The sequence below is a fragment of the Apodemus sylvaticus genome, chromosome 16 (genome assembly GCF_947179515.1).
Source record: "Apodemus sylvaticus chromosome 16, mApoSyl1.1, whole genome shotgun sequence".
Classification (NCBI taxonomy): Eukaryota; Metazoa; Chordata; class Mammalia; order Rodentia; family Muridae; genus Apodemus; species Apodemus sylvaticus.
Genome location: NC_067487.1, coordinates 12,872,468 through 12,893,424, shown reverse-complemented (window position 1 = coordinate 12,893,424; position 20,957 = coordinate 12,872,468). Strand labels below are relative to the sequence as shown.

General features: G+C 39.6%; 1 protein-coding gene across 1 annotated transcript in view; it reads left to right on the top strand.

Moving 5' to 3' along the window:
• Positions 1-20,957, top strand: part of Ctnnd2 (catenin delta 2) — an 847,786-nt gene that overhangs the window by 137,351 nt on the left and 689,478 nt on the right. The window contains exon 2 of the mRNA XM_052159968.1: positions 18,738-18,874. Coding sequence (XP_052015928.1) covers positions 18,738-18,874 — 137 coding nt within the window. The remainder of the gene's footprint in view (positions 1-18,737; positions 18,875-20,957) is intronic.

Sequence of the window (20,957 nt, the reverse complement as noted above, 5' to 3'; positions counted from 1 at the left end):
ACACACTCAGATTATGAAATAGATCAACTAGAAAAATTTCAATGTGGACAAATGGGTTTGAACAGGTCCAGCTGTTCACTGCTCCTACTGACCATCACTTGTTGTACAGAGATTACCGACCCACTAGTTGGAAAAGACAAACAGACAAGACAGACAGACAGAGAAACAAACGCCTCTCCCAGCTAAGCTGTAGAGACCAGTAGGCTAAGACGAGTTACTCCAATTAGGGCATCATAAACTCGCTGTTGTATTTCTTTCCTCTCACCAACCTTATAATGATCACATTATGTTATGAAACAGGAGTCCCGGCCTGCACATGCCACGTGTACACTATTGCTCCATCCCTCAGGTTTGCAGTGTCTGTTTCTTTAAAGGCAGCAAAGAATCTAAAGCACTGGTGAACCCTACTGAGGGAAGAGTCATTTCCACACTGGCAATGTGTCCCTTGCCTTTAACATCTGCTCCTCTGTAATTAAGTTAATTAATTTCATGGTGATTTTTAAATTTATGTTTTTAATTTATTTACATTTCAAGTGTTATCACCTTACCCCAGTTCACACCTTTCCCATTCCCCGTCCCCCTGCTTCTATGAGGGTGTTCCTCCCCCCACCCACTCCTGCCCCCTCACCCTCGCCCTCGATTCCCCTACATTGGAGCATCTATCCATCCTTCACAGGACCAAGGGCCTTGCCTCCCATTGATGCCTGACAAGGATGTCCTCTGCTGCATATGCAGCCAGAGCCATGTGTACTCCTGGGTTGGTGGCTTAGTCCCTGAGAGCTCTGGGGGGTCTGGTTGGTTGATACTGTTGTTCTTCCTAGTTTATCTTAAAGAGGCTTTACCAAAGCAGGCATTTAACCCCAAAATAATAAAACCCCCTTCTTGATGTAGCAATATTCTCTTGATTTGCTAATTTTTAATTGAAAAATTATGAGTGAAAGTGAAATGAGTGGATTTGGAGGCAGCATTGCTAGCTTCTGGATGCATGCCCCTTAGCCATTTACACGAAGGAGTCCCCACGATTCTTTGAAGCAGGCAGGTGACCACAGATGCCCAGAGCTCTGGAGAGCAAGGAAGACATGATGGAGCTAATTAAGTGTTTGAAAACTATTTTTTCATTGTCACGGGAGACACTGAACCCCCTAAATACTAAGCTTGCTGGAGAGCTCCCCTGCGGTTAGCTTCCTCTCTTCCGAATGCTATGTCCGGTCAATGTGTGCACATTTTCTCCAAGAATGCGAACTTATCTCTTGTATCCAGCAGCACTGGCTCATTCTGGACCTGGGTTGCTTCTGAGTAATGAGCTGTCTTCTTTATTGGTGTTTGACAGTAAAGGGTATCAGAAGGAGTTGCTGCACAGTCTAGAGGCAGGGAACAAACAGAGTTTAAGGAACAGCTCTTCCCTTGAGATTTTCTGTAGGTGTCACTTCTCCAGTTTCCAGTTTTGCTCTCTGGAAAGGGTTTGGTGGGGGAGGGGGTGATAACAGAACAGCCTCAGCTTGCTTGTTAATGAGTTTGTGTGTTCCTGAAGAGCTCAGCCCTGGGCACAGGAAGTACTCTTACTGGTTTCCAGAAAAGTATTCATTTAACTTAAACCTTTGTGTAACTTAAAACTTTGGGCATTGAAGCTGGAGAGAAGGCTCAGTGGTTAAGGGCATCAGCTGCTCTCCCAGAGGACCAGAGTTTGAGACCTAGCATTTCTAGCCACCTGTAACCCCAGTTTCAAGAGAACTGATGCCTTCTTCTGCCCGGCATGCACATGATGCACAAATATAATTGCAGGAAGTACACTCTTACACATAAACTTTTTAAAAATAATAAAAGATTAAAAAAGGATGTTTCCTTTACCTCATTTGTAAACCCATTGTTGTTCACATAATATTGTTTAGGATAACACAGCTGAGGCTAATGGTGCCACAAATGCACATTTTCCCTTTCTTTCTTCCAAGAAAAACAAAACTTGATTGATAAGGGACCTTTCTGGAAACAAACAGAAAGGATATGTGACTAAATGTTTTAGGTATTATTTAGCCAAAATGTGTATATAACAACAATGTCTGTTTTTATTTTTAGGTTTCTAAAACCTATATCTGGAGTCATAGGCATCCCAAACTGGCTTGTGTAGCTAAATATGAATTTGAAACCCCAATCCTCCTGCCTCCATCTCCCAAGTACTGGAACTACAGGTGTATACCAGCTCAACTGGTTTATCCAGTACTGAAAATTGAACTCAGGGATTCATACAAGCAGTCTAGGTACTTATATGATGGAGAATTTTAAATTCACAGATAAGCAGGGAATTAAAATGTGTCCATTAATTTTGACATATGATTTCCTTTAGATCCATGGATAGTTGTGTACAAAACAAATTTTAACCTCAAAAATTTTCTACTGTGTCCTGATAGCACACGCAGGCTTACAAGGATTCACACTGGAAAGAATGCCAATCTGCTCTCTCATGCTTTTAAAAGCAATGCCATTATTGATTAAATCCTCCTTTACAGGTCGTCTTTAGAGACAGGGAAAGTTTATTTACAACATAGAGGTACAAACAAACAAACACCTAGTTAATCTAATTAACTATGGTGCCTCTCGCTTCAAGAAAACAATTTGAAAGTTTTTGTTTCATAAAGAAAATGTTTTCCACCTAAAAATCAATTGTTTTGGAAAAACAATAATACTGCACCTTTTCTAAGTATTGCACTTCTTTGCTTTAAGTTTGTTTCGACATTTTATAACACTTGTAATAGAATAAATTTATTGTAACTATATGTCACAATATTTGACATTTTATTCAATATTATAATCCTGTGAGGAATGGAAAATAATACAAAGGAGAAATAAGGAAGTGGACAATAGAAAACCTAAGGGCAGAGGAAGTGTCTTCCCAAAGGTAGAATTATTGATTAGACACTGCTGGGAAAAGACAGATTTTAAGGTACAAATGAATTTTAACTTCTAAATATCAACATTAAGCTTTGAATGATTTTATACAAACTTTACCACTCAACAATGATTTAGAATATAACATGATTACTTAAAAACAACTGTGCCTGTGTGAAGATCTTGCTATTTTTTTATTAGATATTTTCTTTATTTACATTTCAAATGTTATCCCCTTTTCTTTGTTCACCTCTGAAAACCCCCTATCCCATTCTCCCTCCCCCTGTTCGCCAACCCACACACTCCCACTTCCCTGTCCTGGCATTCCTCTACACTGGGGCATCGAGCCTTCACAGGACCAATGGCCTCTCCTCCCTTTGATGTCCAACAAGGCCATCCTCTGCTACACAAGTGGCTGGAACCATGGGTCCCTCCATGTGTACTCTTTGGTTGGTGATTAACTGTACTTTATTGATACCACAAGGTTTTGCATCTATTCAACAAATGAATTTTAAAATGGAATTTGTAATGTAATATAATTATGGCATTTATAACCCTAGAGATGGCTCTGTACACTAAATGCTTGCCTTGCAATTGCAAGGATTTGTATTCAGTCCCTAAGAACCAGGAACCTGCTTAGAAAAAAATGAACCAGACATAATGAGGCATGCGGGGTATCACCTTGCTAGGAAGGAAGAGGCAGGAGGTTTCCTGGGGGATGCTGACCGCACAATTTAGTGGAATTCTTAAGCTTCAGACCAAGAAGTGCTGCCCCAAAGAGGTGAGTGTCCTTTCTTAGGATGACTCGAGGCTGGCCTTTTAATCTTCATCTGTTTGCATGCATGTATATGCACACATAACCACACACACATACACACACATACACACACACAAACACACACACATAAACACACACACATACACACACATACACACACACATAAGCACACACACATACACACACACATAAACACACACACATATACACACATAAACACATACACACATACACACACACATAAACACACACACATACACACACATACACACACATACACACACATAAACACACACATACACACACACATACACACACATACACACACATACACACACATAAACATACACATACACACACACATAAACACAGACACATAAACACACACACACACACCTAAACATACACACATACACACACACATAAACACACACACATACACACACATACACACACACATAAACACACACATACACACACATACACACACATAAACACACACACATAAACACACATACACACACACATAAAAACACACATACACACACATACACACACATAAACACACACACATAAACACACACACATACACACACATACACACACATAAACACACACACATACACACACATAAACACATACACACATACACACACACATAAACACACACACATACACACATACACACACATAAACACACACATACACACACACATAAACACACACACATAAACACACCCACATACACACACATACACACACATAAACATACACATACACACACACATAAACACACACACATAAACACACACATACACACATAAACACACACACATACACACACACATAAACACACACACACACATAAACACACACACATACACACACATAAACACACACATACACACACACATAAACACACACACATAAACACACACATACACACATAAACACACACACATACACACACACATAAACACACACACACACACATAAACACACACACATACACACACATAAACACACACATACACACATAAACACACACACATACACACACATACACACACATAAACATACACATACACACACACATAAACACACACACATAAACACACACACATACACACATAAACACACACACATACACACACACATAAACACACACACATACACACACATAAACACACACACACACACATACACACACATACACACACACATAAACACACACACATACAGAGAGAGAGAGAGACAGAGACAGAGACAGAGAGAGAGAAATACGGATACAAAATAACCAAAAAATAAATGCAAAATACTGGTCTGATGTGGACCACCTGCCGAAAGGATAGTTTTCTTGAGTCTCATTTATTTTTCCATTTGTGAAACAGAATAGTTACTTCCTTGTACTTTGATGTGGGAGTCAGAACAATTTCAGCACTAGCCGTAGAGAAATGCATACATACTGTAAAGAAACAGAGCACACAAGTCATGAGGGGAAATGAGTGACTTTCATTCTCTGTGGCTGGAGTCAGCTGTTTGTCTAATGGATTGTTCAGCTTAAAAATCCAGATCGTACCTCATAAGACACTTCACATTTTAATTTTCACATTGTCAAAACCAACAAAGATCACTCGTCAGTATTTGTGAAAGTGCATGAAAATTGCCATTTAGTTTGCTGATGCAGATGGACCTTTACCAGAAAAATTCTAAGGGGACGATGGCATTATTTATCTCTGCTGAACATGTTCATATTCTTACACCCAGGGCATCTATTCTAAAATGATACAAGTATGCACGTGATGGGAGGAGAGGCTTTTGGTCCTGTGAAGACTCGATGCCCCAGTGTCGCGGAATGCCAAGGCAGGGAGGCAGGAGTGGGTGGGTGGATGGGGGAGCACCCTCATATTAGCAGGGGGAGGGGGATCGATAGGGGTTTCCAGAGGGGAAACTGAGAAAGGGAATAACATCTGAAATGTAAATAAAGAAAATATCCAAGAAACGAAAGGAAGAAAAAAAAACATAGCTCCAATCTTTAGCTGAAGAAAACTTCAAAGACAAGAAAAGAAACACACCTCACTAGCTAAAGTACCCACAGGAAGGGAATCACAGTGTGACTGGCAGTGTGTCTACAGTTAGATGATAAGTGTTTAGTTTCCTTCACTTCAGCAACAGCTTTATATTGTTATCACAGATTTGCAGTGTACATTTGGGAAACCTCCCCCAGATAATTTACATTCTTTTATGGGTGTTTTTCATGAATTTGTGTATGATGATGTTGATATATAAAGGCTGGCTTGACCACAAAAGTTATGAGTGTTGGGGAGAGCCATAGTCTTGCTTAGCTGCAAGCTCACCAGGGAGATGCATGAGGTATGGCTTTTGCATTTACCTTTGATTATTTCAAAATATTTATTAAAGGCATTCAAGCATTCATTAAAAGAGTGTTGCTTTAATTGCCTGCTATGATGATGTGAATACCTGTGTGGCCTGAATTTTTCTCATAACAATTTCAGGAGCACATTCTTGTTTTATTTGGAAATATTCTCATCTCTACAAATGCATCATTTATATCTAATGTACTGTAATATATGTGATTATCATTCATCTACCAGTAACTATTGATTATATCTAATATGTAAGATAGCATAAATGATATTTAATAGAGATTATTTTAAATCTTAGGATTGATTTGATAATAATTGCTAATTCCTAGTCAAGAACTTCATAACTTTCAATGTATAAGATGGAAAACAACTTTGAAACCAATACAATCCTTGAACAGATATTATTCCCTGTACTGCCAATTACAGCAGGGCACACAAGTGTGTTTCCCAGTGGTATGGTAATTAAATCTGATCAGTTTTAATTCCTTTGTCACAGATGGTGGCCACTATTTTTCAAGCCTAAAGGAACAGAGAATAAAAAAAGAAGAAGAACAAATTTTGTCTTTAAAAGAAATTCATATTTCCATGTCTTTTCCACTGAGGGAACTTTGTAAGTGTGCTTTGTCAGGACATCTGGATGGTGTGTCAGTCATAGAAGCTAGAATGGTGGAATAACAAATGGCCTCAAACCCTAATAGCTTTCTCCAGGCAATGTCTATTTGGGATCCCAGAGGATGTTTCCAACGTAATTGAATAAAACCTTCTTGACTGGTTATCCAATACCAAGTGGTCATCCCTAAAACACACACACATGAGCAACACTAGATGGACTTAGCAGGCTGTGTTCAATATATATATATATATAATATGTGTTTGTGGGTGGGGTGTCTCTGTGTTTGTGAGGGTATATCAATAATAAGCTTTGTACTTGAGGGCAGCATGAGAGAGGTTGGAGGAATGAGAAGGAAGGGGAAAATGATGAAATTTCAGTCAAAATTAATTTAAAAATAAGACAAAACAAAGCAAAGAAAGCATCAGTGGCTCTTGTTGAGGAAGCTGTTGTGTCTGTCTATACTCCATGTGGATGGATGTTTGACTTCTCTCTTGTGGAGGAGGCTGCTGTGTCTGTTTGTCTGTCCATGTGGATGGATGTTTGACTTCTCTCTTGTTGAGGAGGCTATTGTGTCTGTTTGTCTATTCTCCATGTAGATGGATGTTTGAGTTTTCTCTCAACATGACAGCTTGTTCCATGGTAAACAACACAGACAGAAAACCCAATAATTTTTATAGTTCAGTGTCATAATCACACATCACCATTTCTATCATTTTTTGAGTCATCAAATATTGTTTACTCTCTGGGAAAGTGAATTAAACTCCACTCTCTGAAGACAGCAATACCAAAGGATTTATCAGCATAATTTAAAGTAATTACATTTTCCCAAATAACCCAAGAGCATATTTTGAACACATTTGCACATAAAATATACGTAGAAGTGAAAAGTAAATTTTTATCACTGTCTTAGGGTTTTACTGCTGTGAGCAGACACCATGACCAAGGCAACTCTTATAAGGACTTTAGTTTCATAGATTCTGTCTATTGTGATCAATGTAAGCTTGGCAGCATCCAGGCAGGCATGGTGCAGAAAGACCTGAGAGTTCTATATCTGACTTCATCCAAGGCCACACCTACTCAAGGCTACACCCCTTAATAATGTCACTCCCTGGGCCAAGCATATTCAAACCACCACAATCACTAATTGATAAATTCATATTTATGACATGTTTCATTAATAACACCTCATCTTTAAAGATGCAACAATGCTCCAAGTTCAAAAGATTAATCAGGGGCTTAGGTGTTGGTTCCTAAAATATTGGTCAGTGTCTAGAGCACACTGGACAGCACTTTTCTCCAGGAGGTTCTTCCCTTTCTCAAAAGTCTTTATAATCTTAAACCTTTAAGTTTTGCAGTCAATTTTGAGGTCCCAGCTGACTTCAATCTTGTAAAGGAAACAATGAATTAAAATAAAAAATGCAAAGTGGAACATTGTTCTTGAATAGCAGACCTGTGCTTCCATGGACACTATAATGATGTCTCTATGAATAAGTAGGAATCTAGGGGGTTAGGGTTAGGGTTAGGGTTGGGGTTGGGGTTGGGGTTGGGGTTGGGGTTGGGGTTGGGGTTAGGGTTGGGGTTGGGGTTGTGGCTTGGGTTGGGGTTGGGGTTAGGGTTAGGGTTAGGGTTACTGTGATATAATGTGATTGTATTTGGTCATTACATTGTGATTTAATGTTTGTTATTTAGGCTGTTAAATAAAATGATGCAGATTTGATCTTGATCGTCACTCTCTGGACTGAGAACACTTAAAGGACACTTTCAAGGATACTTTATGCTAATTATATGACTTTTTGTGAGTTCCTAGATAACTTCAGATTGGGAGTTGACTATCAGAGGAGACAGCTATTTGATTTTAGTAATAGAAATGTAAGTGCACCTTAACCTCCAGGCCCAGGGGACAAATAGCATTCAATTACCAAATGGTGAAATGAGTTAATATATTGTGAATTTGTAATGGATATCCATAAAGACTACAAATGAGGAGGGTTACAGCATCTCTGGGTTGGGAAACACATGCATAGCAAGTCCCATGTCTCACTCCATGCTATATGCTCCACAGAGAACCCTGCTGAACCTGGTCCTGATCTCTTCACCTGATCACTGTGCTTCATAATAAATGGAAATAAGATAGAAGAAATTGGAGAATAGAGCCAATAACTAAAATTATTTTTTTGATAAGATGGGAATTTGTAAATAGATTCTGTAACTGATGCTTGATGATAGTCATGATATTTGCAAATTGAAAAATTAGAAGATGGAGTAAACAGACTTCAAAAATAGTATTAATGACTGATTACAACCTTTCTGCGGCATTCAACTGCTTTTCAATTTAAAATTATATATTGATTACAGAGTATGATCCTTAAACATCTAAAATATAGTGTTTATGGCTATGTATTTATTCTCATACAAAATTAAGAATATCTCCTTATTTTGTTACTTTTATGAAAGAAACAACATGGATGACACCATATACTTGAAGAGATGGAGATCACTTATTGGACTTAGTAGATTAAAATAATTAGTCACTAATTAATTAATCATTAGAAGGACATGAAGATGAGAGGATGAGGTAATGGAGAGAGCCTGAGAGGATTTTTTAGGGGAGCAAAGAGTATAAATTATTAGGATACATTGGAAAGTTTTTTGGAATTTTTCACCAAATGAACATTTTGCATATAGTTATGATTTGAAGACAACACTTAAACTAAAGTTCACTTCATTGTTTTCTTGAAATTATATGTTGTGTTAAGTAGGTTATGTACCTTAAGATTTAGACATTTTATGTCTGTAAGTTACATATATGTATATGATGTATATGTGTATGTATATATGTATATATGTATGCATATTTTCCAGCCATTGTTTATTATCTCTGAAGACATAAAATAATATTTTTTGAAAATGTACTCCAAGACAATCATAGCAACTAAAGTTGTGTAGGATTAGTAGAGACTCTGTACTCCGTTATTGGCAATGACCCTGTTAGAATCATTAAGTAAGTTATCTGACAGTGAATATTTACTCACAGTGTGAATTCTGAGAGCTCACAATAGCCTTCTGTGGGGTGTGGAGGGAAGATCAAGTGGCCCCCAGCATCCTGAGAAATGGAGAAGTATCACATGCATATTTGTGATTGATATGAAGTGTTGCTCCAATTCAGTGGACACTTTCAAGTATGTCACAGTCAGAACATGTTACTGAATGCTGCAGGGCCGGTATTTGAGGCTTTCAGTTTAATAAATAGAGACCATCAGAATTGGTAATTCCCACCATTTAAATTTTTGAGGACTGGATCCTTTGCCTTGTGCAACTTGATTTTGAAACTGAGATTTCATGATGCAAATCCATATAAATCTATGTATTTGTTTAAAATATGCTTAAAGAGCTAATTTTGGAAGGCATGCCCTTTCCAATGTTAAGCTTGATTTGTTTAGCATCTTGAACGGACCCCAATATGAGACATATGAGACGAGCCTTCAGGTTCCAGAGGCTGGGAAGGGAGTTCTCAGCATTCTTAGACAGTGGCAGTCTGTTCTGGACACTCACTGTGTGATATGCATTCTTAGACAGTGGCAGTGTGTTCTGGACACTCACTGTGTGATATGCATTCTTAGACAGTGGCAGTGTGTTCTGAACACTCACTGTGTGATATGCATTCTTAGACAGTGGCAGTCTGTTCTGGACACTCACTGTGTGATATGCATTCTTAGACAGTGGCAGTCTGTTCTGGACACTCACTGTGTGATATGCATTCTTAGACAGTGGCAGTCTGCTCTGGACACTCACTGTGTGATATGCATTCTTAGACAGTGGCAGTCTGTTCTGGACACTCACTGTGTGATATGCATTCTTAGACAGTGGCAGTCTGCTCTGGACACTCACTGTGTGATATGCCCTGTGGTGAGCTCTTTTCCCCCTTTTCTTTCAGGTTTCAGCTAAAATCATTAAACTGACCTGAGATTCTTCACTATACAGTTCACGAGACCCTCCCTTCATATGCAGAGGGAGTCAAATATTAATGTCACCCATTCCCATTTGCTATTGCCCCACTGTCATTGTGGTGAGATTGTAATTCTAGAAGCCCATGCTCTGTCTTCTTTGTCTTGATGAGAAGTCTCTGCAGAGCTTAGTAAGCCTTGGTCAGCTTGGGAAAAGCTCCTGTGTTGTCGTGGGGAATGAGTGTGACTATGAATTTCAGGGGAAGACGACTCTGGTATTTACTTGGTGTGCACATGAAATGTGTCTTTTATTGTTATTACATCACTATTTTCATTCAGACATTTCTGTTGTAAATGGAGGTACAGCCAGCTGCGTGGTTGGCAAAAATATACACTGCTTGAGTACTTTCATAGTCTGTGTATTGCCCAAACTCGTTAATTTGTCAATTTCACAAACCTGGAAAAATGTATAGGACAGTTGTATAACGATCAGTGTTTTAGGAATAGAATTTCTTGATATTTTTAAATGAGACTAATAATGAAATTTCACTCTATTCCTATTTTGACATATTCAATAAGTTATATCACGTCAGCACTTTACAAGGCATGATTCTAGGCAATGGGGCCATAAATGTGAATGAGACACAGTTTCTGAGCTCAAAGAATCCATGATCTAACTAGGTGACAAAAATGTAAATTTGCCATGTTACTGCAAATCTAAGTGTACCATTGATTTAGTGGCAGTTTTAGTTATAAGTGACACAGAAATCTATTCAAATAATGGAAAGGAGAAAGGGGCCAGAGTCACAGCTAGCATTGTCCTGATTTCAAAAACACTAAACAATCTTTTTTTTAAAATATTCCAGGAGAGGTAAGATTGTTAGATCTCACAGGGATGCATGCAGTGCTGGAGGAGAGGTCACACGTCAAGGCAGCAGTAAGGAGGAGGAAGTCGTTCACATTGTCTGGAGTGGTCCTGAAGGGCTGCAGAAAGGAAACGTGGATAAAATGAGCAAAGAGAAAGTAATAGTCTCTGTGATGATTAATACATGCAGAGAAGGCTCTGTAGGGAAGACTCAGTGTGATGAGATGCGCTGTGATGGCCAGTGTGTGGGTGCAAGTGTCTGATGACCTTAGTTTCATTCTTGGGATACGAATGGTGGAAGGAGAGAACCAATGCTCGGAAGTTTTCCTCTGAACACATACTTTCTGTGCCATGCATGTGCCTATATTCACACACACACACACACACACACACACACACACACACACACACACACACCTCGACAGTAAAATAAAATGAATAATAAAAGATGTTCATAAAACTATGAAAATCTTGTATCTCTACCAAGTAGGTGTGTGTGTGTGTGTGTGCGTGTGCGTGTGTGTGTGTGTGCGTGTGTGTGTGTGTGTGTGTGTGTGTGTGTGCGCGCGCGTGTGTGTGTGTGTGTGTGTGTGTGTGTGTGTGTGTGTGTGTGTGTAGGGGAGGGGGATTTTTGCTAGTCTAAGTAACACAATCATAGTTCAGGCCAGGACCACTGCGTGCCATTGCCACAATTTAAATTTTATACCAGTGTTTTCCTGCCTAGTTTACTTCTATCGGCTTAGAAGGAACAACTGTTTTAAATGTCATTTATTTATTTGGGGTGGGGTGGAGGAGAGGTGTATACCACCATGCTCATGTAGATGTCAGAGGCCAGCCTGGAAGAGTCCATCCTCCCTCCCACTATGTGGGTCTCGGGTGTTGGGCAGGCTGTGGGGCTTGGCGTCTGATATATTTACCTGAGCTAGCTTACTGGAACCACTCTGTATTTTTAAGGAAGTCGAAGGAAACTGAATAGAGAAAGTAACCAATCACATCACATTCATATTTATGTTTGATGAGATTTTTTTTAAAAAGTTAAAACAGTGTTGTGTGTTATTGTGTGACAATTTAAAACATACCTTCTGTATGAAATAAGTGGAAGGCTTTATTTCAGTTGGCAGAGTTCAAGGAGTCCAATAAATCAGGGTGTAATGACCCGATGATTGGCAGAAGCAGTTGACTCTTTTGGTAAAGGTTGTGATAAGAGGAGGCCATGCTGCAGGCAGATGGAGGTATCAGGGTGCTTGTTGTTACTGCTAAGAGATAAGAAACTGCTGAGCTTGGTGTCTGTGGGGTTGCGGGGAAGCAGGAGATAACAGAAAATCGCCTGCATGGGTGTGGCCATCATTTGCATATCCAGCCTCAGATGAGTTTGGTCTGCTAAAGTCAAGTGTAGACAAAGTTTGGTGACATGAAGCAGAAGGTTGTACTGCTCCCAAAGGGTCACGTGGTTCTGGGTTTCCATCTCAGCGGGCTGTGTGCTGGAACCCTACATTATATACAGTGCCTCCTGTCACTTGGCAGTGGCATTTACAGGATTCAACAAATGGAAGTTGTCCAACATAACAATTTTTCAACTATTAACAAATTCAAGGCTGTCACTACACACACACACACATGCACACACACACACACACACACACACGCACACACGCACATATATGTATGTATGTATGTATGTATGTATGTATACTTTCTACACCAAGTCATTCAATCTTCTGCCTTTCTTCTGCCTTTCTCTTGATTTCAATCAACATGATTGCAGCCGAGGACATTGTCAGCCATCACTGTGAACCTTCCCTCTTGTTGACTTTGCTCTACCTCCGGTGTTACATTTGACATCTCAGGATGTAGGCTCACCCTGAACAGGTTTTGGGGTACACAGCTGCTCACTGGTTTTCTCAAAGAATCACCCTTTGGAAAATATTTTTGGATACACTGTTGGAAGTAAACGATCTCATTCTTATAAAGAAAAGATTGAGACGAGAGGGGACTCTTCCTTCCTTACAGTCCTTGCTGTACTAGAATGTGGCTGGGGAACTGCCATTCTTTGCTGTAGCCTTTGCAGTCACTGCCCTTTGACCCACAGATGGAGTGTATGTCACTAAGAACAATAATAGCACAGATCTTAAGTCTATGGCGATGCTCAGGTTGCTTCCATCTTTCTTGATGATAAGTAAACAACTCATGCAGCAGAATGTGTCCGGGGGCCCTCTGAACTACAGTTCCCACAATTCTAATATCTCTGAGCACACAAATAGCAAGCATTTCCCCTTTGTTTATCAGAAGACGGAACTCAGCACCCAGCCCAGCAGATCCGCATGCGACTGTCACAGGTCCCATTACAGCCACACTGTACACTGTGCTTCTGACCACTTCCTGTTACACCTCACTTTGAGTTCTTCTGTGGCAGTGCTCACTTCTCTACCTCCTGGCTTTGCCTTCTGTGACTCTTGCTGCTCTGTGTTCTGAACATAGTCCAATGCTGATGCTTCCCATCCATGAGTCGTATTCTGTGCGCATTTTTTTCATATTCTCTTTTCCTGTATCAAGCCCCAGGCCTGCCTGATTGACAGTTGTACCTTTAGTAGCCAAATACCCAGGATTCCCGGCTGTAGGGAGTCAACCAAGGCAAAAGCCCTCAACTAGTCCGAGGATTTCTGAAAATCTTTCCTAAGTCAAAATAAATCCCTCAAGTGCTGTACAGAGAAATGCTCCCAACAAAGAGCCCATTTTGCTTGTGTTACATGCTCTGGTAAGCAGCCGTTATTGATTTTACTCTAATAGTTCATACATTAACTCAACAGATATTAACTGGCTGCTATACATCAACTACTGAGCTAGGTGTGGAATTGAGTATAGGTCAGGACAGACCGCACTTCTATCCTAATTACTCAGCTTTGACAGTGATTGACTACGATCTTGTTTGCATTATGACAAGCAGTTATTTTAAATTTCTCTTTTAAAAGACAGAGGAAAGGGTAGCTGTATTTTATGGGTTCAGAACACATGTGACAGAGGACAGTGCTTTGCTACCCTTGGTAATGATGTATTATTTACACATTCAGGATTCAGCTTGAGTGTCCACAGCGATTACACAAACGAGGAATTCCACGTTGGGGTCCTGGTGCTGCTCATCTGAACTTGCCGTGGATTCTATACACCTTGCTTTTCATAAAAACAGTGATGCTTATTCTTCAAGTCTTTGAACTATTGCAAGTGGGGTGAAAAAATATGAAATCAAACACTGAAACATATTAAACTTTGAAACGTTGAGCTGCCCGGATCCATTCATATTTAAAAAGCAATACTTGAAGTACTTCATTATTTAGTATTAATTTAGTATGAATGATGATGCATTATGAAAGGGCTGAGTGGCAGAGGTAAAGCAGATAGTGTGCTATGACAGTGTGTTTGTGTTTTAGAGCATACAGGCAGGAGCAGAGGGCATGGTCGTGAGGGGATGATGTACAAGTGGCACCACAGGGTATTCTGACATGGTGTGAAGAAGGGTCCAGGGGAGTAATTCAGCTTTTATAGAGTTGAAGTCATGTGTTGAGGGTAGAGAAAAGAGTGTCAGAAGATATACAGACATCCTTACCAATTCAAAAATGTACTTATTTGGATCAAAGCAAAATATGGCAAACAAGCAGACGTGATACATACTGATCAGAAACTGCCTGTTCTTCATTTCTTGATTCAAAATAAAATCTGATTTCTGGCCAAGCATTCAGTTGCCAAGGACTTGGCAGCAAACAAGGACCCTGGAGAGTGGGTGTAGGTTTGAAGGTTTCATGCAAGGTCACCTTATATTGTATGCATATCCTGAGTGTTTCCTAAAGGTTCATGTGTGAGAAGTTTGCTCTCCAGGGTGGCACATTGGGCGGTCGTGGGACTTTTAGGAAGTGGTGCCTAATGGTTGTCAGTGGGTTATTGATGGAGACTGAAGAACATGGTCTTTCTTCTGCTTCTTACTCCCTAGCTTGTGAGCTGACAACTAAGTTCTGCCATGCTTTGACGGTGACCTGACGTCTAAACACATCTGATCTACTTAGTCTTTGGATCAAAGTTCCAGAATTATGATCTAAATATTTTTTTTCTTGTATAAGCTAAATATCTCGGGTATTTTGCTATGCATCTGGCGGCCTTTGTAACATTAAAGTGGGTTGAAGGGTCTTCAGTTGAAGGTGTGTAGGCAGGGTCCTCACTGCCAAAGTCTGTCCTGCCCATAGTCCTGGACATCTTGGCTAAGAATAAACCTCTAAGCTCACCTGGACTTGTCTCCCTCACTTCCTGAAAACTCTTCCTTCAGTTTATATCCAGAATATAACAACTCCTCCCAAATTCCCCTGCTCAGGGTCTTAGCTGCAGACTTGGCTTACATTCAAGACTAGACTGCGGAGTGTTTATCAGAGCCATTTTTGTTAATGGATATGACATCAATAATATCTTTTATTCTACAATATAGTAGTTGCAGGACAAAGTGGTTATTGAACACTTGAAATAAGTAATATGGTATTTATTACCACATATTTTACCTCTAGTAAATTTTGTGTTGAAAAAATTCCATGAGTTTCAAATGAGACAAATACTATACATAAACATTAGATAAGTCATTTCTGAAGTATATGCTTCCTAAACATTAACTACTCATTGCAAAATTAAACTATACAGTACTTTTCTGGGTTTAAGAAACTAGAAGATGTTGCTGAAGCTCTACCTTAGTTCTCTACTTAAATATAGAATGTATTATATAAAAATCAGGGTCACGGCATTAGGGTGATTGAGAACCACCGCCTTAGACAATGCCTCTTGTCCAAAAACCCAAAGATGATACTACTAGTCTGGAACCCTCATTAATATGGGTCAGTTAAACCCAATGATGATACTACTAGTCTGGAACCCTCGTTAATATGGGTCAGTTAAACCCAATGATGATACTACTAGTCTGGAACCCTCGTTAATATGGGTCAGTTAAACCCAATGATGATACTACTAGTCTGGAACCCTCATTAATATGGGTCAGTTAAACCCAATGATGATACTACTAGTCTGGAACCCTCGTTAATATGGGTCAGTTAAAGTTGAGAGAGGATAAAATTTATAAGTATGGTTTAAAGTATGCAAGACTCCTTCTTTCTCCTAGTTGGGTACTTCTGTATAATCCCTTGCATGGGCACTCATGAGGGCCAAGTGTCATGTCAGAGATGGGTCTCCCGGGGCCCCGAGGTCACTTCCCCCATACATGGCACTTTCTGCCTTACTCCTCTGTGCCCGTGCCTCCTTCCTGTCTGAAACACCTTTCAGTTCAAGGACATGAGTCTCACTACTTTATCTGGGTGCCTTTGTTGACCTAAATTTCTATATCCTGCATAATCAAGGGATAAAAATCACAAAAGAGATCAACTAGAGAAGTTATATGAACACAAAGATATGTTTCAAGTGATCCCAACACCCCACCACAGTCATTTAGGAGTCACCCATCCTGCTGCTGTCTGTCCCTCCCAGTAGATGTCTTGAATATATCAGAGATGGCTGCATCTACCCTAGTCAGTATCTGTGCTGATCATTATTGTATATTTAAATTCTGTCTTTTTCATGGTTCTCTAAATACTCTTATATTTTCTGTGAGCAACAGACTTATTTTCCAATGCTAACCTGATTCTCCCCCCCAAGTTATATTAGAAGAAACTTACTTTAACAAATAAAAACCTCCAAGAGTTGGTTGGTGCAGTGAGGAGTCTGAATGACACATTTTTTATTATTTTATTTTGGGTAAAATAATGCATACATGAGCTTTCTTAGGTTTTCATATCCCAGTATTATTAAACAACTGTAACACATCACATAGAATAAGAACATCTATGGAAATTCTATTTCAGTATCAAAGCTAGGGTGCTCAGAATGGAATAATAGAAAGTACTTTTGAATATGTGACCAACACGGATCTCAGAGAGACATATAATGCAGTGGTGTGGGTATGGTAATAACTTTTAATCATCCTTAGTCTTTTATTAGGATGTTGTGGACCAGCATTGTCTTGGTCTTCCAATGTGTTATGTGATCATTGAAAGAGGAGAAAAGTACCTGACAGAGCAGTCTTTTTCTTATTCCATTCAGGCTGCCAGTAATGGAGTGCTTATCTGCTGTGTAAAAGACCCTAGGTTCCACCCTTAGCACTACTAAAATACCTATGTGCATGCATGCATACATACATACATACATGCACACATACATACATATATTACCACTGCAGCTGCCACCACCGCCATCATCATCATCATCATTGTTTCTCACAGTTACAGAAAATCAAGTAGTTTGAGGTCAAGGCATGACAAAGGTAGGTCTGGTAAGGGCCTACATCCTGGTTCATAGATGATTCTTTTTAGTATGTTTTCATTTAGTGGGAGGGGGCGAGGTCTCTTCTGGTCTTTCTTATCACAGCGCCAACAAGCTCATGAGCATTTTTACCCAATAGTTTAATCAGCTGCCAAAGGTCTCACTACCTAATGCCATTACCTACAGGGCTAAAATCTGAATTTGTATGAGTTTTCCCAATATAATGGAATGAAAATAACTTTGGAGCGTCTTATATTTAGCCGAGATAAGTCTGTCTATTTTGTATTGGCGCTAATGTGAGTTGAGTTTCTGTTTTCTTTCATGAAGCTAGACAGAATCAACCGGGAAAGAAAAAGGTCTCTGCTAGTTTTAAAAGGTTTTGTCTGCTCGCCATTGAGATATGGACTTCATAACTATTTGAGGGATGGGCCAGCTCTGCTCTGTATTTCACAATACCGACCAAGCTTCTTTTGGGGTATTGTTTTAGTTATTAGTAATAATTGGCCATTTATATTGTGTGATTTTTTTCCTTTAAAGGTGTGTGTGTAATAATTCAATCTTCTGAGTTGAAAAATACTGATAGAAAACAGTAAGGCATTGGTGTAAGACAGATGTCAACTGAAGTTATACAGATTCTTAGACTCACTGTTTTTATACCCTTTTTCCATCCTCCTAATCTTGCTTCTACCTTATCATGATTTATTGTGCCTGGTACATGATAACAGACCACACAGGTGTGCCTGTGCTAGCTCAGATTTGTTTGGGGTTGGTTGACACATTGTGGCATGTTGTTTGACAGCATCGTTATGGAATCATATTGCACTTGTCCAGACAGTCTCTAACTTTCATTCTCCCAGCTGTATCCCTCACTGCTATGTCTGCTTACAGTGATGCCTGGCTGGTCTGAGCTTGCCTTCTTGTGTTACAGGAGCTATGCCTGTCCCAGACCAACCTCCGTCAGCCTCAGAGAAGAACAGCTCCTTGAGTCCAGGCTTAAACACCTCCAATGGCGACGGCTCTGAGACAGAAACCACGTCTGCTATCCTTGCCTCCGTCAAAGAACAGGTAGAAGCATTCCATTTATGTGGTATTCATGGAGGGCATGTGACAGGTGCTTATTTAGACGAACATTGATGGTTACTTTGTTTGCAAATGGTGCTGTGTTAGTGTTTATTACACAAGTAACACTAAAATAGGGTTACAGTTTTCCTCAGTATAGCATGAAACATAGGGCAAGATATTGTAACATAGTCCAACACATTTGATATAAGGACCAGAATACTTTCTTTTAGATGAAATTTTGGAAGATATGTTGATAAACTTGCTGTGTTGTTATTGAAGGTTTCAGGCCAAATAGTTGATGTGCAGAAAAAATATTGTCTAATAAACTGTCAGCATTTATCCAGAAAACTAAAAATTGAGAATATGTTGAGTATCTGAGTAGGTTAAGCAAAATTGCACTTCCTGGTGTTTCTTATGACCAGTCGTTTTGGGGGTGAGCTGGATCACACTGGTATATTAAAGACTGTGTGGAGGCCTAACATTTAAGGGTTCAAGGAAAATATATAGAATTTTCATATAAAACACATTAATTACAGCACAGGAAAAATCCTACAACCTTCCCTGTCAAGGTCATCAAAATCGAATTAACTTCTCAAATATGACATCACTCTAAAAATGAATAAATATGTAAAATTCAAGTCTTGGATTTAAAAGAACTGTTCCATGGAAGTTATGTTTCTTATAAATCAGGGATGATAAGCCATTATAGAAATCTGGATCAAGACTCTTATTTTCTTCTGATTATATGCTAAGGAGTAAAATGGGATTTTACGTTTTAAAAAAAAATGTAATTAACATGTAACTTTTGTACTTCAGAGAATACAGTATCATAATTCGAAACATGTCCTGTATAACCTAGAGATGTGGTAATAAGGATTTCTTCCTATGATATGAAATGGGTTATTTAAGAAGTTAGAATTATGGTGTGAATTCAGGCTATTTCCCTCCAGTTGCTTTGAAATTAATGATGAATTCTTGCAGACTTTATTTACACTGTGATGCTGTAGAACATTAGAACAACTGTTTCATTATATTTTGTCCAGGCTTCTACCTCAGCCCCTGACACACCCTCCTCTCTACTCTACATCACTGTCCATGACACACCCTCCTCTCTGTTCTACATCATCGTCTATGACACACCATCCTCTATTCTACATCACTGTCCATGACACACCCTCCTCTATTCTAATATCTACACCACTGTCTATGACACACCCTCCTCTATTCTAATATTCTACATCACTGTCTATGACACATCCTCCTCTCTGTTCTACATCACTGTCTATGACACACCCTCCACTCTGTTCTACATCGCTGTCCATGACACACCCTCCTCTCTATTCTACATCACTGTCCATGACACACCCTCTTCTCTGTTCTACATCACTGTCTATAGCACACCCTCCTCTCTACTCTACATCACTGTCCATGACACACCCTCCTCTCTGTTCTACATCACTGTCTATGGCACACCCTCCTCTCTACTCTACATCACTGTCCATGACACACCATCCTCTATTCTAATATTCTACATCACTGTTTATTACACCCTCCTCTCTATTCTACATCACTGTCCATGACACACCCTCCCCTCTACTCTACATCACTGTCTATGACACACCCTCCCCTCTATTCTCTATTCTACATCACTGTCTATGACACACCCTCCTCTATTCTACATCACTGTCCATGACACACCCTCCTCTACTTTACATCACTGTCCATGACACACCATCCTCTCTATTCTACATCACTGTCGATGACACACCCTCCTCTCTGTTCTATATCACTGTCCATGACACACCCTCCTCTCTATTCTACATCACTGTCCATGACACACCCTCCTTTCTATTCTACATCACTGCCCATGACACACCCTCCTCTCTATTCTACATCATTGTCCATGACACACCCTCCTCTCTATTCTACATCACTGTCCATTATACACCCTCCTCTATTCTACATCACTGTCCATTATACACCCTCCTCTCTGTTTTACATCACTGTCCATGACACACCCTCATCTCTATTCTACATCACTGTTCATGACACACCCTCCTCTCTTCTACATCACTGACCATGACAC